We start from the raw sequence: 18,173 nt of genomic DNA on the forward strand, positions 1-18,173 counted from the left end.
CAGTTTAAACTAGGGTTATAAAGCCAAATAGGTAACCAGATCAAATAAGAGAATAACTACCATTTTAACTGAAAAGATTTGTGGAGAAAAGAATAATTGTGTAAAGATTTACAGTATAAATTTCAGCGGAAATCTCAGTTCAGTTAAAGCCATTATGCTCAAATAATATTTTTGGACACATATAGCTGACAAGGCATAAATTTACATTTAGAACAAGTTTTTAAAGGTTTACAGTATAAATTTCAATGTAAATCTCAGTTCAGTTAAAGCCATTATGCTCAAAAAAAAATTTGATAATTGAAAAGAGATTTATCAATGATATATCAGAAATGTTACAAGCACCCCAAGGAGAGGCACGAGGTGCAACCTCCCTTGAGATTTATCAATGATATATCAGAGTTTCCAGAGGATTCTTGCGAAGGATCCAGTGCGTAGGATGCACTCTGCTGGTTCCGTTCCACCCACAGCTGTGTCATCTTCAGCAGGAGCGGATCTTGGTCTCTTCTTTGGGCGTGAACACCAACTTTGGGAGATACTGCTTCTCCGGATCAGGTATATTCCTCCATTTTTCTTTTTGGTTCAGATCTGGTTCGATTATGGTTCAAGTAGGATTCTTGAATATTGTATTCTAAATTTAGGGAATATGATTCCCAGTTGGAAGAAGGTAGGAAAATTTTTGAAATTCGCCCACCCATTCCGCAACCTTCTTGGCGTCCATTAGATGGATCCTACCATTCTTTCACTTACAAGTTGAATGGTCTAGAAGAGAGAAGGGTGAACCAAAAAGGACAGGGGTCGAAGTTGAGAGAAATGATTAAAGGTTCATAATTTAACAACAGATATGGGGAGCATTACTTGCTGCAATGGAAAAATCTCAGACTGGCAAGCATGAGAGCGCGGGTTTAAGTCTGAGAAAGCAAAAAAAAATGCCAAAGGTTAACGCCATATCCAGTCTGTCCCCCTCATGACCCCAAATAGCTGATCCAACACTGGTTATTGGCCTTCTTAATTTAACAATGGATATGGCACAGAATAGAGAACACTATTACAAAAATACTGGGCAGTTAAGTTGAGTCTTTGTTTAATTATATGCAGTATTACAAAAGTAAGCCCAAGACTTTGATAACAAAATTCATTTACACAAGTTAATATACATCATCCACAAACATGACTAAAAAGAGAAAATGCCTAAGAATTCCATCAAACAAAGAAAACAAAACAAAACTGACACGGAAAGTTTGATATATAGACATTTAAGTCTAAGTCCTAAAAAGGATATAGCTCAGATATAAATCTATATCAGTCTTATCAGATGAAAGACAATGGAAAATATGCATTTAAGAATACCTGTATAAATGGATAATTTTGCAAATATTCCCTCGTGTATTTATGAGATGCTGGGAATTGAGGTCCACAAAAGAGCACACGGGTCACTTGGCTATCATTGTTCTCAACCATTTTCTCAACCTTCCTTGAGAAATCTGCACTGGATAATCTAAATGTTTTAATAATATACATTCATTTTTTCTTTTGAATACAGAGTTTAGTACACTTAAACAAATAGCTAGATTGTAGCTACATGAATTCTCATCTCTGGTATCACATTTGAGTATCTTTTTAACAAAAAAAAAATGAAAAAAAAAATAGGTAACCAAGGTAGTAAGTGGTAAGGAAACAATGACATTTCTATTGCAATGCCCAACAAAGAGTTCACCAGGCAGTAGACCACAGAATGGAAAACAGGACTTTACAATGTTTCCACCTTAACCAGAACAGCCAGCTCAGTGTTCATAGCTCTGATTCCAAAAAAATCAAAGTGTTGCTAACATTGTTTTCCTACTACTTACATTCATATAAACATTATCTAAAAAGAGAATTATAGAATCAAAATTATCTAACAACACCGAAGATGAGTAATGAACAGTATTCCTATCAACTAATTTCCACCATTTTTTGCTATCAATTAGACAAAACAAAACCAAGATTGTTTTGCTAGTAAAATAAAAATAAAATTTCATTAAGAGAAAAGAAAAAAGATGCATCATAAACAAGAATTTATCATTTTGATAGGTATTCAACACCACAAACAAATTAAAGTGATTATACTAAACAAGAAAAGAACAATCAAGAATTATCCATATTCATTGACATCAACAATTCTGAACACTAGACTAAAGCAATATCAATTCGATTGACCTTAATGATGGGAATTGGACAATAAAGCATCAGAGATTAATCATATTGATGTATTCTAACCATTTAGATGGAATAAAAATGAAAACAAAATAAACTGCACAATTGCTTACGCTTACATTTCACGAACCAAAATAAGTAATACTAATCATAAACAAAAGCGGATGGTAGTAAAAGAAGGAAGACCGATTGACTCTCGGGGGAAGAGTCATCTTCCCCGATTTTGCATTCAAGGTCAATCAGTCAGCTGGCAGATAGAATACGAATGGAGTGTTACAGCAGTCTGTTATGATGTTAATAGAAGGACCGAAGGAGCAGAAAGAGAGCGCTGGAGGCCGTGGTCAGAGGAAAGGATTGAGAGAGTATACGGGGTAAGTAAGAGAGGGGAAATAGGGAGGAGAATGTTCCGTGAGGGCAGTATTCTAAGATGTTGAAAACGGCATCAATGAAGGAAAAAACGAACCAAGATGGGTATCACACCTGTCCACCGGCGACAACAGAGCAAGTTAGGAACGATGGTGGTGATAAAAGGAGAGCGTCGTTCGAGCTGGGTAGCAGAACCAATGCTACTAATGGCTTTAGACGACCTGAGAACGAGCTGAATGTGCCCTTTCCTCATCCTTGAATGACCTGATTCAAAGTTTCGGTACCTAGCCAGACTTAGCGTTTGGTCAATTTGAAATAAAGAAGAAAAGGCAAAAAAACAGATAAGAAGAGACGGAAGGAAGGGCGAAGAAACGAAAAAAAATAAGACCAGGAGAAGGAAAACTGAAAGAAAGAACAAGAAGGGTAAGAAATGCAGACACCGGCGTCAACTGTCCAGTCGGCCGGTGGGGGAGAAAACAAAGTAAACCCTAGGGTGGGAAAGAAGAAGCAATAACAACAACAACAAAAGGAGAGAGAGAAAAAAAAAGTGGGAGACGCAGTTTTTTTTTAATAAAAAAAAGAGCGGCAGATTAATTGGTTCTTCGTTCTCAGGATAGAGAAGAAAGAGCATTATGGAGAAAGAAGAAAAACATGGAGAAGAAGAAGAAAACGAAAATAAATGCTTTGTCCCCCAACCTTCGATTGGATTAATGTGCGTTGGTTCCCTCGATCCCCGCTGGTTCTCAGATCACACCGATCAGACTTTTATCAACTCTCAAGCCCCCACATACCTTCTCGGCCTTTGGCAGTGACGCAGTGTATCAGTTCGACTATGATATGCAAAAGATATCTTTCCATAGATTTTCCCGTCTAAAACATTAAAATAAGATTGAAGATATTAATAAATTCTATAATATAATGAAGATATTAATAATTAATAAAATAATATTAAAAAGTAACATAACAAAAATTAAAAATTAATAAAGATACATATTTAATAATTAATACAAATTACAATAGTAAAAAATACAAAATAAATTATAAAAAATTAAAATAATATTGAAAATATTCGCTAATTCCATAAAGCAATGAAAAAATATTTAATAGTTAGTAAAATAATGATGAAATTTAATAATTAATAAAAATGAAATATTTAATAACTAATATAAATAAAATTTTAAAATAAATTCCACGGCACAATGAAACAAAATATTTAATAGTTATCAAAATAATTTCATAAAAAAATAAAATAATTAATAATTAATAAAGAATATAAAAGTTAACAATTAATATTAATAAAATATTTAATCATTAATAAAAACGAATTATAAAAAACTAAAATAATATTGAAATACTAATAAATTCCATCACACAATGAAAAAATATTTAAATAGCAGCGAATGTTCTAAAGAACGTAGCACTAGTTCTTCCTTAACCAAGTACTTGTCCATAAAAAATATGGAAGAGATAAACTTTAGCAATATAGAAAAATCCCTTCAAAATTAGACCATACCCAAGATAGTACTTTTGGAGATCTATAAAAAGAGAGTTTTCAGTCTATAAACAAACTTCAATATTATATAGACCGAAAAACAATAGAGACCTATAAGAGAAAAGCTAAATGCCATTTCATCCATTTTGGCCTAGTACAAGTAGCCATCAAACCTTTGACCCGATTAGGACTTCAAACAGCTACTTTGGCATGTCTAAGAGATTCTAGACATAATAAATTCAGCAATTCCTTAATAGGAGTAATTGAGGGTAACCTTAGTCAAGGACCCATATATTTCAATGCCTTCCCTGATTTCATAGTGTCTCTAACGGACCCAGGGATATAGGAAGCCTTAACCTTAAGGCTGCAAATCGAGGGTTTCGAAATGAAATCAAGATCAGAAAATGTGGCATTAGTTTATAAAATTTACTTTAAGATCATGAATACCATTTGTCCTAATACTAGGATAACAGGGACAAGAGGAATGACAACTTTGTTCCAAACAAATGCTAGAAATAACGTCACCATCCCTAGACAAATTATGTGGAAAGATGTAAAATTACGAGACAGGTGGCTAATAGCCAATGCCAAGCATTCCAAACCCGTTAAATCCATTGAATTAGCTTCAGTGTTCAATCAGCGAGATGGATATGTAGAGTTATGGTTTAGAAGAGCCTCAACTTCATCAAGACCTTCATATACAGAACCATTAGAAGTGATATATTCTTATTCTAGGAAGATTGGTAAATCTAATAGAATTACCTCACCCCCTCCAGGTATAATATATGCCACATATGAAACACCAATTTTTGATGCATCATCATCAGCTCATCACACAACCCATAATCAAGTCCCCTTTGAAGTTAATCTTTCAGAAGTCAAGGAAGAATTCCAAATAGGTAAAGACCTTATTAGGTTAGACTTTAATTCCAAACCAATAAGAAAGAAATGGTTCATTGAAAATTTCTCTAAATTAGAGAGATATCGTAGTAGAGAACTCTGGTACGAATATATGATAGAAGCTAAGGAAAATATTCCTTTTTGGAATTGGTTTATATAACGAAAACAATTTAAAAATATAAAACCCCTAGAAGAAGAACTAGAGTTATGTGTAACAAATAAACTTTCAAAAGCATAGAATTCTAGAATCAGTGCATCCTCCTTTAGAAGTAATAAAAATAGGGAAAGAAGAGCTAATAGATAGTCCAATAAAAAATTATTCTATAATAAAAGTTTAAGTAAGGTGTGGTTAGGATGTGTAGGGGTGGCCTCCTTGAAAGATAAAGGAAGACCAGAGGTAGGGAATCAACTAGGAGATTAGGGCAAAGGGGAGTGACGAGATGGTCGGGTAGGATCAGCAGAGAATTTAATGATTGAGTGAATCAATGATCGAATAAATAGTTTCATTATGAGGAGGATCCCGAGGTCCTGAAAGGAAGGAGCCAAAAGTGCTTGATTCCCATTAGGAAAGGGAATATTAGATTCAATGTCAGACATTAAGGAGCATTGCTAGGGTTTTGCCACATGTCTTATGAGATCTCTCAAGGACTGACTTTCCTTTCGTCCGAGGATTCTCATAATCCACGTGTTCTACTTCCTTTCGTGACCTACTTAACCGACGTAGCACTGGTGACGTCATTGTATAGTGGGCACATTCTATTACTATACCTACGCGGCGGCGCCTTATCACATGCATAACTTAAAGTTGCACGTGTAGCTGATATTTAACTTCAATTCACAGCGACCCGCATTTCTGTAATGGTTTTGGGTTCATAGCAAGATCACGCACCTCAGATGTTCATCGCAGAACTACGTGTATCCAAGGTTTATCACAAAACCATATGCGTATAAAATTCATCATAGACGTTCGATGAGTTATAAGCTCATTGTAGATAATCGATGAGTTATGGACTCATCGCAAGCGTCTATATGGTATCGATTTAGTACCTTCTGTATTTTGATGGACTGAGCGAGCACTATGTACCTACATTAGCCCCCGTGCTTATCGGTAAGTGGAATCTTATCAATAAGCATTTTGCCTTTAGATTTGCCCTGAGGACAAGATGAAATCGATGCAAGAAGAAGTTGGCGGTGTGTGTTGGTTTTTGTGCGTTGGGTCTGGAGATCGACCCTATTTTAATAATTCACTTAGATTCTTGTTAGCCCCTGCCTAATGACAAACTAGGAGTCAATCAATCAGGCAGTCATGTGTCTAGCCTGCTAATGGCCTTGGGCAAAAGATGGGTGTTTATTCTCGATTAGTTTTCATTGTGAGTTTCATCCCCCTACCCATTGGCAGGAAGGAAATTGTCAGAAGACAAATAGAGGTTTGTTGAAGTGTGGGCATTCAGCCCCTTGTGCGTGTCAAAGTAGTGTCTATTGTGGATACAATGTTGGTTGATAGTTGTAGACTGGGTGACCATTCACATTTGGTTATCATTGAGGGGTGGGGAAGATATTGGGTATCGATGATGTGGCAGTCATCATTAGCGATTTTCTTAAACGTCGTATCCTCTTAAATGCGATCCCGTTCGCACGTGTGGCCTGGACATGAAATGTGACTTTTTAAGATGGTGGTTGCTGATGTGGCGCTTCTTTTAAATTAATGTGTCGTTTTGTCCTGCTCTTTACAGGGTACATTTATAAATTTCTCTATCTTACTTTCTCATTAAGTGTCGGCTGAAGGACTGCAATCATGCCTATTCATCTTCCCCGACGTCGTTTGTCATTCCTAGGGGTGGCCATGAGTCGAGCTATTCACGAGCTGCTTGAGCTTGGCTTGGTTTCAACCAAGCTTCAAGCCGAGCGTGAGCCCAATTTATAGGATCGATTAATAAATGAGTCGAGCTCGAGCCTAATAGAGCTCGACTCGTGAGGCTCGCTAGCCGAGCTCGAATATATATATATATATTATAGAAAATAATATATATAATAAAAACATTATAATTCTTAATTTTTTAAATATCAAATAAAAATATTTTTTATATAATTTTTTATTTTTATAAAACATTTTTTTGAAATCGAGCTCGAGCTGAACCGAGCTCAAGCTTATGAGTTTTTGACTCGAGCTCGAGCTCGAGCTTGAGCCTTGTACAACATTGGCAAGCTGAGCTTGAACCTCGTACTATTCTGCTCGGCTTGGCTCGAATCCACCCCTAGTCATTCCTGACATGTAAGAGTGTTCTTTAAAAGGGCAGCACACCCATTCGACTCTCTACTTCATGTTCTTGTCATCTTCGGCTTATTTGCTTTCTGTGTCTTCTTTGCATATCATGCAATCCATTCTACACAACTTTTTCCTGTCTCTTAACTATGATTTTGTCTGTTGATCATTGCTCCTTTCTAGAAAAGTTTGAGTGCCCCTTTGTTGATTTTGTCAATAAAGTTGATACAACAAAGATGATGTCATAGTGGGAAGCGGCCATGGTGGTTGATGGAGGAAGGGGTTTTTGGCCTCCAATGCCGATGGCCAGGGGTGAAGGCGGTGTGTTCAATGCCGTTGATGGCTCCAAACTAATGTGTCTCTGTGTCCAACCAGATTTATCAATTTCATTCAAATGTCAGGAGCCTAGGACTGATAGCTCAAAGTCACCTAATAGCTATTCTGCTTGGGCACAATACATATTGGAGAATCCGAGGTACTGTCGGATGCTGCAAGATGCTGGTCTTCTTGCTTCATGGATTGCTATATGAATCTTCCTGGCAAGGAGGGGGTGAAGTACGTGAAACCACTCTTGGAGCATTGGTGCTGTCATAGACACACATTCATAGGTGTGTTCGGTGAGTTCATTGTCACCATCGAGGATGTCGTTACCTTGCTGGCATTGCCCATTGGTGGGTTTGTGTCTGCCCAACATCTCCAGCACCCTGAGTCCATCCCTGCTGACCTGAGGGAGCTCTATGAGGAGCTCTTTGGTGAGATCATGACATTCAAAGCCCTGGTAGATCAGTCAACTGACCGGGGAAAGATGCCACTTGAGGTGTGGATGGAATACTGGTTCAAGTCCCACGACAGGAGGGATGTGATGGTGCGGGGGGTAGATAGCTAGTGCAACCTTGCCGCATTCATTTTGTACATTGCGTCCTGTTTTCTCTTCCCCGGGCTACCCAATTACGGTCTACACGCAGTGTTGATTCCTCTTGCCATCCTTGCCGCCAGTGACCACTAGCTCCCCTTGGCTTCCATGTTTTGGGTTATTTGTACGAGAAGATGGACAACACTATCCAACAGATGATGGATCTGAGCTAGATGAGGCGGATCAACTATATCTTTGCGCCTTTCTTGTGAATGTTTTTGTGTAAGCATTTTGACCCCAGTGTCACACCCCATCCACTCTCTCTAATGCATGTTACCGTTGTGACTGTGGAAGGGAATGAGGCTAAGGAGTAGGTAATTGATGTTTGTAGAGGAAAGCGTTGTCTCCGCGCCAGCAGGCATAAGCAGTTCAAAGTAATTGAAATTGATTTGAAGTTGGCCTCCCTTGAGGGATTTGTATGGAGGTCGTATACCCAAGTTGTTCGTCACTCAATGTCGTTCTGCATCGGCACCTTAGTTCCTAAAGACGATGACCAGAAGTGCTTTATGGGGAATCGAGCACCCTATTGTGGGCGTAGCATGAGATTCCCTACTCATCCTACCTGGTCATTTCATCACTCCCCCTTTGCCCTAATCTCCCAATTGATTCCTTGCTTTCGGTATTCCTTTGTCTTTCAAGGAGACCACTCCCACATAGCCTAACGACACCTTACTTACACATTGTATCATAATTGTTTCAAGAAGTTGATAAAAATGTTTAAGTGCATCACCTTCAATTACCTACCTAGAAAAGACAACCACTTTGCGGATGCTTTAGCCTCCCTTGGATCAGCCATGCGTTTACCTCCCAACATGGCAATAGAACCAATTGATTTAAGTTGGGATAGTGAACCTGCCTACATGAGTAGCATAATAGAAATCATAACAGAATATGAATAGTCAGATGGTAAACCATGGTTCTATGATATCAAAAATTTCTTGGAGCACCAAGAATTTTCAGAAGGGGCATATCCCAATGTGAGAAGAACTATAACCAGGCTAGCAAGGCATTTCATCATAGCAAGAGGGATATTATATCGAAAGTCTCCAGATTTACCTTGGTTGAGATGTTTAGAAGAAGAATAAGCACAAAGAAAGATGGAAGAGGTACATGGTGACATATGTGGCCCTCACCCGAATGGGCATATTGATTATTTCACCAAGTGTGTAAAAGCAATGTCCATAACTCGCCCAACAATAACCAAGATAGTTCAATTCATCAAGAGCAACATCATTGCCAGATATGGAGCATCTTATGAGATCATCTCAGGTAATGGAAAAAATTTCATTGGAAAGGAAGTCATAGCCCTCTACAATCATTTCAAGATTAAGCAGTTGCGTTCACCCCTTTATCGACCTAAAATGGATGGAGCAGAAGAGGCTACAAACAAGAACGTCGAAATAATTCTGAAGAAGATGTCTCTTACCTACAAGTCTTGGCAGGACATGCTACCATATTCTCTTTTGGCTTATTGCACATCAATCAGGACATCAATTGGGGCAACGCCATATTCTTTGGTGTATGGCATGGAGGCATGTTAGACAGTTTTGTATGCCCTTAGCTTCAATCAGAATGATGTACTTTATGAGTTTATTGTAAATGAATAAAAGTGCATATTTGATTCATGTTCCCTTGGTATGTTTCTGTGTAATACCCTTAAACTGGACACTTATTGAGACTTGTGTTAGTTTAGAATGTTCACAGCCAGTGGGTCGGTCTGGGGAGACCTATCCTGACAAGGCTGACACTGTGGTGCCACCAAATCAGTTGGGGTGGCCTGTCTCAACTGCCAGCGTGAGACCCTAGGCACATACAGTGTAGGATTAATTGAATCTATGAACTGGACCAGATTTCCAGTATTGCCCTGGACCTTGGAGATTGATGGGCAAAACTGGAAAATTGCACCCGACCCCTAGACTCGATTATGATACTGCACTAGGTGTCGGATTGGGTTGTCTTTGATGTACCAATCAGTGAGATCCTTAGCGGGGGTCAAAACCTGGGTATATTGGGACAGTCCGAGAATTCATCTGAGTGGGTGATCATAGTGACAAGATCAGCCCCTTTGTCGGACAAAGGTAATGATCGGGGATGCACTCTCACTAATGAAAACCAAGACTGCCAGCAACCGATTTCAACCGTTGAGATTTGTTTTGCAAAGTAAATTTTATGAGATATAAAAGTATAAATATTATGGTTTCTAAAAGGTTTGCAAAAGGTTTTAATTCCCGGGATCCATATAAGTAGAGAGTGCAACACTGTTCCTTGCAGGCGAGGGAAAGGTCCTCTCTTGTCGGGCAGTGTATGATCATTATGGGGTGAGAGGTTAAGTGTAAGACTGTTGAGGATAATACATGATGGGCTAATCTTGCATCTGCCCACAGTCCCTGGGTGTTACAAGGTGACTTGGCCCAGGGACCAATTAGGGTAAATGTTGGGCACATAGAGACCATTTGATGGGTTTCAAGGGCTGCACTGTCCCTAACAGTGTATTCGGCCAGGCCTTGTAACAAAGGCTGGGCCGAACCCATGTGGCTGATGTGTAGATCAATGCTTGGGTCCCATGCCATACAAGAAAGCCCAATTGAGCAGCAGTTAGGAAGGTTAAGTGAGCACATAAGATTAATGGGCCTAAAGCCCATTTCGAACTGGGCTATTTTATTAGTTAATAATGGGGTGAATTCTGAGATGGATTAGCATATAGGATAGGGTCTTGACCCTATCCACTCATAGAGTTAGATCTGAATGTGATTCAGATCTAGAAACCTCGTAATGAGATTAGGAGAAAGATAATCTAATCTACAGATAAGATAAGGGTTTATCCCTATCACCTAAAAGGGGTCTTATCCAAATATGATTTGGATAAGCAGCTCCTAATTGGATTAGGAGCTGATCTTTTAGGTTAACAAAAGAAGGAGGGGGCGGTAGCGTTTAATACACACAATCAGATTTTTTTCAGTGCTGAAATCAAAAGAAGAGAGAATTCTGCACCTTGCGAATACTCTCTTGCCGCCCTGTTTGCCAGTTCGATCTCCAGTTGTGGGAGAAGTCAAGATCCGATCTTGACATCAGTTCTTTGAGAAAGAATTGATAGGAAGCTGTGTTCACGTGCCATCCTGTTGATTCTTGCGAAGGACAGAGTTCTTGGAGAATAACACTGCTGATTCTGCTCCATCCTGCACTGCGCCATCTTCAGTGGGAGCAGTCTTTGGATCCTTCCTTGGGCGTGAACACCTTCGTTGGGAGATACCATTTCTCCGTATCAGGTATAATCCTCTCCTATTCCTTTTGATTCAGATCTGGTTCAGTTTATGGTTCAAGAATGATCATTGGAAATATGATTTTCTAAAATAGGGAATGCGATTCCCAGTTGAAGGGAGAGAAAAATTTTTGAAATTCGCCTCCTTATTCCGCAATTTTTGGGCGTCCGTATGATGGATTTCTCATCCCTTCAAGGCATTCCTATTAGAAGAAGTTGAAGTGCCATCTACCTACAGGTCTTGGCAGGACATGTTACCATATGCTCTTTTGACTTACTGCACGTCAATTAAGACATCAATTGGGGAAACACCATATTCTTTGGTGTATGGCATGGAGGCAGTCCTACTAGCAAAAGTTGAAGTGTCATTATTGCATGTGATATTAGAGCTAGAGATTCTAAAGACAAATAGTGTCCAAGCACGTTATGAGTAGTCGGCATTCTTAGATGAAGCACGGCTGAGAGCTATGACCCATACTCAAGTCTACCAAACTCGATTAGCTCATGCATTCAACAAAAGGGTACAACCCCAAGACATACAATTGGGTGAATTAGTACTCAGAAGAATCATTTTGAATTAGCCAGAAACGAGGGGTAAGTTCACTCACACCTATGAAGGCCCTTAAAATGTCAAAAAGAGATTATCTGGAGGAGAACTAATATTCAACAAGATGGATGATGAAGACCTCCCACTTGCACTTAGGTCCAATCAGATCAAGAAAGTTACTTAATGGAAGCTACAAATAGAGAAGAAGATCTTGTGACTTATACGGAAGCTATGTTGGACATAGACTCCCTAAAGTGGGTAAATGCCATGAAATCAAGATAGACTCGATGAAAACCAACAGAGTCTAAACTCCCTGAAGTGGGTAGGTGCCATGAAATCGGTTGCAAGTGGATCTACAAGAGGAAGAAGGGCCCTGATGGAAAGGTTGATACCTATAAAACTCGGCTTGTAGCGAAAAGGTACACTCAGAAAGGAATCAATTATGAGGAGACCTTCTTGCTTGTGGCCATGCTTCCAAAAGCTGGAACATTTGAATTGACTCAACAATCAAACAATTTGATTTTGAGCGGAATTTGGATGAACCCTGTATTTACAGAAAGATAGTGGGAGATAAGGTTATGTTTATGATTCTGTATATATATGACATTCTACTCATTGCGAATGATGCAGGAATGTTGACTACGGTAAATGTATGGGTTTTATAATTATTCTCAATGAAAGATCTTGGGGAAACCTCTTATATCTTGGGACTTTGACTCTATAGAGATAAATCGAAGGGGATAATTGGATTATCCCAATCTACTTACGTTGACAAGATCATCAATAGATACAACACTCTGAACTCCAAGAAAGGATTCATTCCTTTCAGGGATGGGGTCACTACCTCCAAAGGAATGTCACATTAGAGCCTAATGAGATAGAGGACATGAAAGTGGTCCCCTATGCATCAACCTTAGGGAGCATCATATATTCTATGTTATATATTCAGCCAGACATTGCTCAGGCTGTTAGTGTTGTAAGTAGATACAAATCTTATCTAGGACGAGCATTGGATTGCTGTGAAAAGCACATACTAAAGTACCTGCTGATGAGTAAAGACTATTGTCTTGTCTTCAATGGTACTTCACTATAGATGGTTGGGCATACTGATGCTGACATCTAGCTTGATCCAAATACCAGAATGTCTATGTCTAGATACTTTGGGGACCCTATGTAGTTTTAAACTAGACACTTATGAGACTCGTGTTAGTTTAGAATGTTTTTAGTGGATAGACTTAGGGAGTTTATCTGACAAGGCTGACATTGATGTGCTACCAAAGAAGGTGGGGTAGCTTGTTTCAGAAACTAAGGTTAGACACAAAGCACATGGAGTGTGTATTTGGTTGAAACTCTGAACTCGGACAATTTTTCAGTTATTCCCTGGACCTTGGAGATTCATGGGAAAAATTATGAAAGAGGAGGGGGCAGACACTGGCAACGTAAGTTGTATTGTTAAATGGGGCAAATCTGGGTTTGGATCTGGGTATGGAGCACCTGTTTGTATAAGATAATGTATATTTAGAATCCAGATCTGATTTAGATCTAGATTATCTCCTAATTAGGTTAGGAGATAGCACCATAATAGATTATAAAAGAGGAAGGGGCAGACCGGTCTAAGACAACTTCATATTTTTGTAATTTTTAGTTCTCTCTACACTCTTTTGTCTCCTAGTTTTTCCCAGTTCGACCTCAGCTATTTGGGACTGATATAAATCAGTTTTTCCTCTGATTTTTGCAAGAAAAATTCAAGGGATAACAGGCTCAACTTCCCTAGTTTGATCCAAGCAGTTGGGTTGCAGTTTTGTTGAAAATTGTGTTGCTGATCCAGCTTTAGGAATACACTGCGCGATCTTTAGTGGAGGCTGGTTTTAGGACTGATTTGAGCATGAACTTTGACCTTGGGATCTGTGTTTGTGGTATCCATATCAGGTATACATCTCCCTCTTTGATTGATTTCAAATATAGTCTGGTTCAATTCAAGACCGATCCTAAAAAATGTAGTTTTTCAAAACCTAAAGAATTCAATTCTTAGAAAGATTAGGAAATTTTTGAAATTTCGCCTAGCCATCTAGCATGGTTTGGTGATCCATATGATAGATGCATCCTAACCCTTCCAACACTGGTATCAGAGCACTAGCTGATTTGAACCAAAACTCAAATCGGCAAGAACTAGTCTCGCTGATTTGAGGAGTTAGCAGAAATCTCTGAGAATTCGGTTCTCAGAGTGGGCCAATGATGATATATTATAAAATTGTTCTATTATGGATTGTTGAAATCTTGGGCTGAAAGTGTGATGGATATTGAACTCTTGATGGTGGTAAGATTTGTGCACATCGAATTTATTAATTTGATTATGTGGTCTGTAATTATTTTTTTCTTTTTTAAAAGGAATGTATTAGGTTTTTATGATGTAAGCAATAGAAATTATGGTTTTTATATTTTTTACATTAGAGAAATCACTGGAGCTTGCAGAGAAGACCAAGATTGCAGATGGAGATCGAATTGTAGATTGTAGATTCGCAGGGATGCTATTTTTGTCCTGATCAGATTTGGAGCATCACACTATCAGCCCTAGCCATTTATTTCTAATTATTTGCTGATATGATTGTAAATCATAACTAATAATTTTAGATCGTTATCTATGTGAATTGATGCATGTTTTGGACACAAAGTCGTAGGCCGATCTGACCTAGTTTTGGTTCAATCTTGTAGGGCCAAATCTATGGTTCTTTGGGGCCTGATCACAGCCCCTTGGATCATGGTTTAAGTGACCTAAAATCATATTAGGCTAGGGGTTTGATGGCCCATTGCATGGTCCAATTCGGCCCATACTTGAAAATCCCTTTTATGTTAAATTAAAGTAAGACTAGCCCATTTCAGCAAAGATTACTATATGGGCCAAATTGCTTTTTGTAGTTTAATCCATATGCCAAGATAAAAATATTGGATAATTGATAACTCTGCATTTTGATGCCTTAAGGGCATCATTTCCAAGGTATTTTCTGCCTTAGAATAGTCAAACTCTGCCATTTCCCAGTTAAATTCATTGTTGTAACCTCTAAGGGTCTCTATGCAAATTCGGGGAAAACTTGAAAGTTTTCACGGCTGAAATGCAGATTTTGGGAAGTTGGTGTGAAGTCTAGTTGAGAAAGGGGGTGTTTTTGTGAAAAACTGAAAGCAGGAGGGCGCCTCCTAGCTACTAAACCCAGTTTGGTGCCCCTTCTTCTGTATTAGCAGGCTCCCCATGCCTTAGAAAACCCTAATGCGCCTTTTAACCCATTCTTTCCACGCTTAACAAACCCTAGCCACCCCTAACTGCTAAATCCTCACCTTCCATCCCTTCTTAATCTCCACCATCCATTTTAGGGCACTCTCTTTTTAGCATTCTAACCCTAGGAGCCACCTAACTTCTAATCTTCACCATTCAGCCTTTAGCCATTAAATCTCAGCCTTACATAATATTGGGTGCCTTCTCCTTTTCTTCTCATTCTTAAGATCACCCTAGAACCATCCTAACCCTTCATTCTAAACCCTAGGGCACCCTGTTAAAACCCAGCTATCGCCCCCCTTTTTTTCTCTATTCCCAGTTGTGTCCACCCTTCTCTATAAAAAGGACCCTAGGGGCCCTATAGAAGGGGTTGGTTAATTCACCCAGTTAACAAGGCTAAGGTTTTTTGAGGAATTCAAGGGTTGTAGAAGGGAAGGACACCCAGATCTTGTCAGGAGGGGTTCCTACAAGCTGTTTAACCATTCTGTAACTACCACCACTGGATCTGATCAACCATTCTTTTCTTTTCTTTATTTTCTTTTCTGTTATTTTTATTTCTGCAATCTTTTAAATTTAATTCTTTTTTGTTTCTCTATTTTGCAAATCTAAATTCGTTCAGTTCGAGGCTAAGATGTCTCGAGGGGGTTAGAGGGTTGTAGAAAGGACAGATGCCCAGTTCTTGTCAGGAGTGGTTTCTCCAAGCTGTTTGGCCGATCTACAGCTACCGCCATCGGATTCGGATTCTGGATCGTTTTTTTATTTCCTTTGTTGATTCCCATATTTTATTAAATTCTGATTTTTATTTTTTGTCTTATTTAAATTTGAAACATTTAATTTCAGCAATTATTTATTTTATTTTTGTATTTTTTGCCATTCCTGATTGCATTCTCTTGTCCGAATTTAAGTATATAATAATTTTTCACTTGCTTCCCTGTGGATACGACTCGTTCTCACCAATTTACTATGCTAGTAGTTGTTTGAAAATGGAAAAATTTTATAAATGTTTAAACCGGTGTTTCAAAGTGGTTAACAACGACACGATTCCAGACACACCAAGTTTTTGTCGCCATTGCTGGGAAAGCACGGAGAAAAATTTTTATTTGCTTTTCCCAAATCTGTTTTCATTATTTTTTCCTTTTCGTTTTATTACTTGATTCGTTATCTCAATTTAATTCTTGTTTCTCTTTGATTCTACAGGACCAAATAGCGAAAGGTGGGGTATTAGAGCGTTGCGGGACGGAAGAGAAGAGAAGAAAAGTTGGATTGCGTTTCAGGTGTAGTCGTTTCATTTTAGTTTTGATTTTTTTATTTTTATTTTTGATCTCTTTTTTTCAATTGAATAGTGATTTTTGAATTTTTAATTATTTTTTCCTAGTTATTATTTTTCTCTTCAGTTTTATTTCTAGATCTATTTATCTTTCTTTATTTTAATTTCTTTCTCAAATTTCTATCTTATTAGGTGTGTGTGTGCTTTTCTTTTATTTCAAAAAAGAAGTTTTGTTTATTTTATTTTATATATTTTTATTTATTGCTGCATAATTTTTTTTTGTTTATTTTATTATCGGTTTAATTTTTAGAATAGCAATTTTCTTGTTAGAATTTATTTTGGTGGTTGTTAATCTTTTTAGAATAATCAATTCTTTTATTTTCTATTTGTTATAATTATTTGTTGCCTTATTTAATTATTTATTTTTAATTATTTAATTGAATAATTAATCGTTAAAAAGGAAATTATTTAAATTTTTGAATTTGAGTTTAAATTTTGAATTTGAATTTAAATTTGAATTTGAATTTGAATTTGAATTTGAATTTGAATTTCAAATTTTGAAATTTAAATTTAAAATTTCGAATTTAAAAAAAATCAAAAATAAAAAAAATATTAAAAAAATAATTAATATTTTAAAAGTTTTGCATTTGCATTCCAACAATTAGGATTTGATATGTTTTAGAGCATGCTTCATATAGGATTATTTAATCGCTGGAATTATTTTGTTAGTTGTGAATGTGCTAGGTTTTCTTTTTATTTTAATTGCTTCTTGTGCTTAGTTTATTTTATTCTTTTATGTTATATTGCTGAATTGCATTTTAGAAATAATTGTTCATGCATTGTAATTAGTTGCATTCATTTTGTTTGATGTTTTTTGTTTCGTTAATCCATTTAAGGGCACCCAACTTAAATAAGATAAGGTGGGGATTTCATCACACTTCCTTGGCCAAAAAATCACCAGCTTTCACGTGCGGTTTACCCTAAACCCTAATTTAAATTTTGGACAGCAAGATCTTTTAGGGAAGCCTCACACTTGGTTCAAAGGTGTGCTGAATTTTAGGAAAGCTTGTAATTATTTTCCATAACCGGCGGTTGGTGTTTAAGGAAAGAGGTTCAACGGCTATGCCTAAGCGGGTTTGTGGTTACTTAATTAGGTCTTTGCAAGAGCAAGGGGAGCCTCCCACATCCCCATCTCTTACCTAGCCAACCGAAGGAAGTGGTGTAATTCCAAGTGAACCTAGAGGATTTACATTGGTTGAACCACTAGTTTATGAAACCCTAGGTCAGCCCCTAGGTTGTGTGGTTGATTTGCTTGCATTTTTTTAAAAATTAAAAAATTCAAATTAAAAAAAATACTAAAAAAATAAAAATAATAAAAAATTTAAATTTGAATTTAAATTTTAGAAATTTAAATTTCAAAATCTAAAATTGAATTTAAATTTCAAAATCTAAATTTGAATTTAAATTTCAAAAATATAAACTTTGAATTTCAAAACAAAGCAAAAAAAATCAAATTTGAACTTAAATTTTAGGAATTTAAATTTCAAAATCTAAATTTGAATTTAAATTTCAAAAAATTAAATTTGAAACTTCAAATAAAAAATTAGAAAAAAGAAAAAATATTAAAATATTAAAAAATTTAAAAATTCAAATTTGATTTTAAATTGCAGAGTTTAAATTTCAAATTTCAAAAAAAGCAGGGGGG

At 37.2% G+C, this 18,173-nt stretch overlaps 2 protein-coding genes across 9 annotated transcripts in view; one reads left to right on the top strand and one right to left on the bottom strand.

The window, feature by feature from the left end:
• Nucleotides 1–3,420, bottom strand: part of LOC104587840 (D-isomer specific 2-hydroxyacid dehydrogenase family protein) — a 52,378-nt gene extending 48,958 nt beyond the window's left edge. For 2 of the 8 annotated variants that reach the window (XM_088887902.1, XM_010245580.3), the window contains exons 1-3: nt 3,256–3,420; nt 2,674–2,823; nt 1,348–1,481 (exon numbers count right to left, since the gene is read on the bottom strand). In XM_088887902.1, the coding sequence (XP_088744028.1) occupies nt 1,348–1,481; nt 2,674–2,812 (273 nt within the window). In that variant the 5' untranslated portion in view covers nt 2,813–2,823; nt 3,256–3,420. Of the gene's footprint in view, nt 1–1,347; nt 1,487–2,312; nt 2,634–2,673; nt 2,844–3,255 lie in introns of those variants that run through there. The other 6 variants (XM_088887901.1, XM_088887903.1, XM_010245584.3 and 3 more) reach the window with 6 other exon arrangements.
• A 5,804-nt stretch (nt 3,421–9,224) lies between these two features.
• Nucleotides 9,225–9,668, top strand: LOC148791704 (uncharacterized). Its single transcript, XM_088888296.1, has one exon. It carries the CDS (start codon nt 9,225–9,227, stop codon nt 9,666–9,668), a length of 444 nt encoding a protein of 147 aa, XP_088744422.1.
• The last annotated feature ends 8,505 nt before the right edge of the window (nt 9,669–18,173 follow it).

The sequence above is a fragment of the Nelumbo nucifera genome, chromosome 5 (assembly GCF_055504915.1).
Source record: "Nelumbo nucifera cultivar China Antique chromosome 5, China Antique-T2T, whole genome shotgun sequence".
NCBI classification, from domain to species: Eukaryota; Viridiplantae; Streptophyta; class Magnoliopsida; order Proteales; family Nelumbonaceae; genus Nelumbo; species Nelumbo nucifera.

What these genes read in the sequence shown, in the direction of transcription:
- LOC148791704 (XM_088888296.1), top strand. Translation starts at nt 9,225, where the DNA reads ATGGAAGAGGTACATGGTGACATATGTGGCCCTCACCCGAATGGGCAT.